Source organism: Chanodichthys erythropterus, chromosome 12 (genome assembly GCF_024489055.1).
Source record: "Chanodichthys erythropterus isolate Z2021 chromosome 12, ASM2448905v1, whole genome shotgun sequence".
NCBI classification, from domain to species: Eukaryota; Metazoa; Chordata; class Actinopteri; order Cypriniformes; family Xenocyprididae; genus Chanodichthys; species Chanodichthys erythropterus.
Window position 1 is genome coordinate 44,133,891 of NC_090232.1, and position 7,643 is coordinate 44,141,533.

At 39.2% G+C, this 7,643-nt stretch overlaps 1 protein-coding gene across 1 annotated transcript; it reads left to right on the plus strand.

Annotated features, from left to right (window-relative positions):
* Positions 1 to 2,528: 2,528 nt before the first annotated feature.
* Positions 2,529 to 6,087, plus strand: LOC137032969 (uncharacterized). Its single transcript, XM_067405022.1, has 6 exons — positions 2,529 to 2,617; positions 3,153 to 3,444; positions 3,530 to 3,859; positions 4,263 to 4,332; positions 4,693 to 4,719; positions 5,218 to 6,087. The coding sequence occupies exons 2-6, from the start codon at positions 3,171 to 3,173 to the stop codon at positions 5,285 to 5,287; spliced, it is 771 nt and encodes a 256-aa protein (XP_067261123.1). The 5' UTR covers positions 2,529 to 2,617; positions 3,153 to 3,170; the 3' UTR covers positions 5,288 to 6,087.
* The last annotated feature ends 1,556 nt before the right edge of the window (positions 6,088 to 7,643 follow it).

Genomic DNA, 7,643 nt, shown 5'->3' on the forward strand with positions numbered 1-7,643 from the left:
CAGTCGAGGAATCCGTCAGAGGTTTCCCAAATACTTCCCGGAAGTGGGAGACGAACGCCGAATAGGATTGGACAACTGGGCCTTTTTGGGTCCATAGCGAATCTGCCCATTGCAGAGCCTTCCCTTGCAGTTGTGAAATAATGAACGCTATTTTAGCCGTGTCAGTGGTGTAGAGGTGCGGCTGCATCTCCAGGACCAGTTCACATTGGAGAAGGAATCCGCTGCATTCCTCCGCCGATCCAGAGTAGGGCGCCGGTTTGGCCATGGGACTGGCGGTGAATGCAGGTGAAGGAGCGGTGCTGGTGGGTGTGGAGACAGCCGTGTTGAGGGGTGACGATGTAGAGGGCTGTGGTGTGAGTGCTCGACGCAGCACGTCCACGAGCTCCTGGAATGGATCGTTGGTGCTCATGCCGTGAAGTTGTTATGGTCCGGTCTTCTGTTATGATATAGACACGGAGGCAGAGATAAAGCAATCCAGGTGAGCTTTATTGAACAATGTGTGGAACACAGAGTGAAAATGGCAGTTATCAGGTTCTTGAGAGATGAATATAAAGTGATACTGTCTGTGGTAAGGTTCGTAGTTGTGGGAGGAAAGAGGACAGGGATCGGCTTTTAGCTGCTGACAGTCGCTTTATTCTTTCTCAAAGAGAAAATGTCACACAAAGAACACAACAAAACAAAAGCTCGGTGCAACGCACACTTCAATTCTCCACATCCGAAGACGGGCTTCACTCCAATAGTCCAGACGGCACACACGGCTGTCAGCAGGCTCTCTCTCTCCTCCACTCCTGCTTCTCCTGGCGTTTTATCCTGTCTCCACGCCAATTACTGGAACGAGAAACAGGTGTTCGTAATTTGCATCCAACCCGTTCAATCACCACGCCTCCCCTGACGCTCCCTCCTGTTGCAGAACCCGCTAAACCACGCCCCCCTCGCCACACTGTCCTTGTTTGGTTTGTAGATCCAGGAGCTGAGATGAGATGGAGGGAGACGTTGGAGACACTCACACACACAGAAGGGTAAGCACACGAAGGGACCAGGAGACGAAGGAGATGAAGGAGATCGCTGGAGTAGGTAAGTATGTCGATGGGGAGTCCTTAAGGTAAGCATATACATGTAGTAGTGCAAACGAGACCGGACAGTGAGTGTGTGTGAGTGTGGTGGTTTTGTAGTGCTGGTGATTGCAGAGTGAATGAGATGCAGGTGGCGGTGATTAGTATGCTGGTGATTGGGTGCGTGGGTACTGTGGTGAGGTGGAGCCTGGCGTGTCTGTGACAGTATGTAATTTTATATTCAGTAATACTCTTCATAATGTATAGATGTATATGTGATCAGATGGTACTGCCTGTGTAATATATTGCAGATATATTTACCCACACAGTATAAACACACATATATAAAGAAATATATAATGTAGTATATTACATGGTCAATGCATGGTCAATGCATATATTGCAGTATATCGAAACATTTAAGCACTAGTTTTCCATATATGGAAATGTATTATGTAATATATTGCATTATATTTTGCAGTATATTCCCATATATTTTTGTTTCGGAAGGGAATTTCTTTTTTTCCAATTTAAATTATTATACAGCACACCAAAACTAAATTTACTTATCCATTAAAATTAAGTAGGTCTATATGAGTTCAAAGAAGTGGTTCTGTCGAGCATTTCATACCTTTTAGGGTTTCCCATTATGGGATCATTTTATGGGATCTTTATTACTAGGAAAAATAGAAATATCTCGTTAATCATGAATGTGTGATTCAATCATTTAAGACATTTCTCCTTATAGAACCATTTTGGCATAAAGTTGTTGTTATTTTTTTTACTGAGTCAAAAATCCTGGGGTTCTATTTAAAACCCAACAGAACTGGAATTGTTTTCTAAAGTCAGAAACACACTTAACGACTACCTGAAACATTCTAAGACTGAACTGAACACACTATATGATTTTAAATGCTGACTGTACGCAACTGGCTCTGACTCAGCATGTTTGGGCATGATCATTCGTAAGTATCAAATTACATTCATAAACAGCCATAGCAATCATTAAGTGTGTCCCTGGCTTAATAGTGAGGGGCTAAAATAGTGTAGGCTTAGTAATAATAAATATTAATAATACACTGGAGATCTATATAATGATAACAGCTCTGATACTTTGGACCTGAATAAAATACGATTTCTTGAGTTCTTAAGTTCAATGATAACCTTTTCAAATTAAAAATAAAAATACTGAAATTGTTAATTAATATGCAGGGCCACTGTCAAAGCCTGAAGGAATCTATAGCACAACAGAGACCTGAGGTCACATTACATGGTCGCAGTTTAAAAATAGCTGAAATGGTGTGAGGAAAAAGTGACAAGGAAAAACCTGACTCACCTCCACCTGAGCATCTCTGTTACATCAGCAGACATGACATGTTATTTGTGGTGTCATGTGGTGTTTTATCAACAGGTTTAGTGAGTTTCAAAGCAGTGAGGCCATCCCATCATAGTTTAGTATAAAACCCCATGCTCAACCATTCAGATCACATCAGACAGGAAACAAACACCAGCTTGAAGCAAGAGTGAAGACTAGATCTCCATCTACAACAGACATAGCATCTCTGGTAAGATCACTTCTGAACTCTCAAATATTGCTCTCATTTATCTATTAAGCTAAAAATGCTCCAGCATAGTTTTATAAGTGTCTAGTGGTATGAGCGTTTCCTCTAGACCAACCAGTTGCTTTGCTGAAGAGCATAATGATTAAAAACAATTGTTTAAATACCTTACTTGGGCTTTGCAAACCAAACTTTAGGCCTGGAACATCATCAGTAAAATACCTTAAGGGGCATCTGCATGTTTTTTATCTGTCCCTAAAGGGTGCATATTATGCCTTAAAGTAGTAATACGTATGTACTATTAAGGTACTACTGCTTTTAGGGGTAAAGAAGGTACAAAGGTGTACCTTTGAGGATACTGCCCCAAGTGACAACCTAAGGGTACAATTTTTGCATATTTTTTCTGAACCCAGAAGGTTGCTTGTTAGGTTTCTTCATTGTTTATTGACGCAGCTTGAAGAGAATTGACTTTTTATTGAGTTTTATTGCAGATTTTGATTGTTTGATTGGATTTATTCATTGTTCTGTGTTTAATCTCCAGATATACAAGCAGAGAGAGATGAAGAGCGTTCTCTCAGTGAAGATGTTGGCGGCGTTTACTCTGGTTCTGCTGGTGTCCAGTGTGACTGAGGGACGGATTCTCAGTAAGTGTGAGCTGAAGGACAAGCTCAAGGCGGCTCTGGGAGGAAATCAGGGAGGAAATGTCACTCCTGGGGTTGGAAATGTGACCGGAGCTGGGTCTGAAAGTGTGTCTGGAAATGTGACTGCACCTGGAAATGTGATTGTGACTGTACCCGAAAATAAGACTGTAGATTTGGTCCTCATCGCCAAAAGTAAGTTTTGCAAGTGTAAACGCTGTCAGTTGAATACTAGTAATGGTACAAGTGTAAGCCAAGGGTGTTTTTGTCTCTCTTTCAGTCGTCTGCTCTGTGGAGCGTGTGTCAAAGTTCAACACCAACCTGGTCACCATCATCCGAGGTGACGTCAAACCTCCAGCAGGACCCCCTCCCAGACCAGAACAACGACCCAATGGAAGACCAGGGGAAAAACCTAGTCAGGGCCGTCACGGTGGAAGAGGAAAGAGATCCCCTCGTGGGGGACGGTTTGGCGACAGTTCAGAGGAGGATTCCAGCGAAAGCTCCGCTCATGTTCCCATAACACTGTATGGAATCTTCCAGCTGAGCGATCGTGTGGCATGCAGTTCTGGATCCGGCCAGAGTCTGAACATCTGCCGCATGAACTGCAGTGGTGAGTCATGTGACTGGTCAATAAAAACTCATGGGAACACATAACTATTTTACAAGGACATGAATTAATTTGCATTATGTGTTTTAAATGAAAACTCATGATTTTTAGAAAAAATTAAGCATAACAGAAAAGATTCAACCTGATCTCATGAAAAAACTTGAATTTGTAAAATGTGATTTGTATGAAAACATAACATTTAAAAAATTAGCATGAAGCTTCACCTTAAACCTAATTGTTAGTGGGAAATAGACAGATTGTAGAAAAATGTATGAATGTGATTGTATGAATTCATACAAACAATTTCCGAAATGTAAAATAGTTACAAACTGCTATCAGCTTGTGTTGATAGATCAGAATCATACGTCAATGTTGAGTGACGTCTTGTAAATTTTGTCTTCTAAAGCTCTGATTGATGATGACATCAGGGATGACATCACCTGCCTGCAGACCCTGTTGGACAGCGTGAACAATGCGTAAGTTCGTCAACTTTTCACATCAACAAATCAGTAGTCAATTATAACAGTTGCATAGTATTGCTAATCATGTGATCACAGTCTCCACTCCCATTAGTACCACATTCAGTCATTTGCATAACTTAGCTCAATTTTATAGCATTGCCAAGGATTGCTGTGGCTTTAAATCTGCAAAAAGAATTTTAATTGCAATGCATTTTAATTGCAAATCGCCAAATGTTTTTATTGTAGTCCATTCTAATACGACTAAAATCAACTAAACAAATGTATTTTTCTCATGATTGCCCAATTTCTAACTTTTTAACAAGTAGTAGACACATATTAAATAATAATAATATTCCTGGTCCTGTTTTCTTACAGTGGTGCTCCAGCTCCTCAGGACAAGACGTAAGTCAAACAACTGAAAGATTGCATGAGTCACGAGAAATACTGATTATAATACATTTATAAAAGGAAATACATTTTTCAAAGTAAAAATACATTTAGTACACAAAATATACATTGTGGGTAAATGCAAAATTGATATATATATATATAGGACAAAACAAATAAATATATGATGAAATATAAGTACCTAAAACTTATATATAGTATTTTCATCAATATTAGCAACATATTTGGACCTTTTTGGATATTTTGAAATATGCAGTTCAAAACATGTCTGAAAATGTGCATTTTTGCCATATAGGTTCTCATTAAGTATCTCATTAAGCAACATGATAAAGTTAAACTTAACTGGAGTCACACAAAGGCAACTCTTTATGTAAATCATATAAATTGTGTGCTCTGTGTTTACAGTAACATTTACAATGTTAAGATAAGCTACAGCAATAAGGTACAAGATGTTTTAGCCTGTTTTACAAGTTTGTGTTTATTGTCTTTTAGGAAGCACTCGTTGTTCGTGAAGGAGTGCCTCAAAGTCAATCCTCTGCAGTACTTTGCTTTGTGTGTCTAACACATTCAGAGTTTCTTCAGACATGAATATTCTGTACTAATGCATTACTGAAATAAACCCAACACTTAATGTTTTCAAGTGACAGCAGTGCTTCAAAACCTCTTTGGTGTTTGATAATCTGCTGGAAAAAGTCTTTCAGAGAGGAACTACTGTTCACACTCACATAAATTAGTTAAATGTATCAGTTCTCAGACTTTGTCTTTTATTTCACTCTTTAGTTGCACTTGTCAAAATGTACAAATGTTCTCAATTATAAGAACAATTATGTTGATCGATGCTTCTACATGTAATTAGCATGCCTCAGAATGCAAATAAAGCAATATTCATAGAAGAGTTCCTTGCCTAAGTCTGTCTTTACAATAAAACATCAATAAATCAATGTTTGCATGAGTGAAAGGTTGAAAGACATTCTGTAATGAATATTTGTGTGCTAACACCAACAACCATGTTGAAAATCTGGTTCACTAAATCCAAATACCACACAGATACAAATATTTCATTAGAGTTTTACACAACAGTTTGTTCATCACAAAGCAAGTGTATACCATTTAAGAAGTCAGGATTTAGTTGTTTTTAGTGTGGTCTATTTAATCCCTGCTGGTAGATGTCAAAACTAACTATACAATTTGGCTGCAAATAACATCTTTCTCCATTATTTTTATGACATTTAAATGTTAAAAAAAAAAATTGTTTGTAGATGTTTTATTCATTTTTGGAGGGCTCAAAACTTTATTTTCGTGTCACCTGTGTTTTATGTTCTTATGTCTGATTTTTCCCTTTTGTCTGTGCACCTGCCCCAAGCTTCTTAATAATGACTCTTAACAATAAAAAATAAACTCTATTTAACCAAATCCATTGTGCAGTGCCCGTTCCTCCCATTAGGAGGGATATATTATATTACATAAGCAAATTAGTGGCATTGACCATGTTAACTGCTTTGTACACAGAATGCTCTTTGGATCATTGTCAGGTCCAGTGTTGCCAAGTCCATGGTTTTCCTGTGGAATTGGACTACTTTTAAATTGTTGCCCCGCAGGTTGATTTCCCCGGCCACCAGGGTTTGACAATAACAACCGCCAATGTAACGTAGTCACTGCTGAAATTGGCGGGTACTGAAATATCGGAAATGCTTACAATACTCATTTTTCGGCAGAAAAGATACATGATACCAGCTGCACTTTCTCATCTCTCCGACAGTGAGTTGACACACAAACCCGCCTCCTCTCACTCTCACTCACTCCTTTCATCTGCTCCAGATGAATATTGTTGGTGTTACAGGGCTTGAATTTCGGTGTGGGATTGCGCCTATTGCGCATAATTTTACTCATTCCTCTAGATTTTGTGCTCACACCGAAAGTACGCGCACATAAAGCCGCCTCTCTGTACTAAATTGAGATCTTTTTTTTCGCTGCTTTTTGCGCTTAAAGGTGCTAAAGAGGATGTTTTGTTTTACACATTTTTGCAATATTACTTGAAACTGTCTTTACTAACTGATAAAAGACTATTTATTAGGTGCACTGAAAGTAATAATATTAATATACATCATCTGTGCACGAGGTAGGGCCTTAAAAACATCAGCCAATCGTTTACGTGATCATCGCGTAAACGATTGGCCCTCTGGCTTGTCAATCACTGCCGTGACGGTCCTTGTGAGAGACGTGCACGGATTGGCCCTCTGGCGCTGCATGCAATGTTTTTGTCCGGAGACAGGAGTAACAACTGCAGATTATGAGTTTCCTGCGGTGAGTCCGACATAATGAATCCACTAACACGACACAGCGAATGCCGGTGGTAAACACTCGTGTTCCATAACTCGTGCACAAGTTTTGGGAGGCGTTCCCTCGAAAGGAGGGGGGTTGTTTTTACGCATGTGCTCATTTCAAAAACTCAGTAACAGTCTTTGGTTTCTCAGTCGACAAAAAGATCCCCTTTAGCACCTTTAAACAGTCAAATACACACAAAATAATATCAAAATGCAGGTTTTGGCAAATTTTTCTCAGTGGAGAAAGAAAATGCATGTGTAACAGTATAATGGATCTGTGCATCAGGTCTTAAAGTGACAGCAGCCTAACATAGCTGCTGCCAAAATATGAGATAATATTAAAAATATCTATATGGCAGGTTTTCTAATGTTATTGATGTCAAAATTGTGGCCAGTGAAAATGCAGAGTGGCTAGTAACTTAGTAACTACTTTATAAATCTCTCAAACAGTGTGTAACGTTAGCTTTAGCCCTGTTAGCCGCAGCATAGGCTACTATCAAACTCATTCAGAATCAAATGTAAACATCCACAAAATAAATACCATACTTACATGATCTGATATTTTCAGGGTGATATTAGCTGTGTGAACTTTGC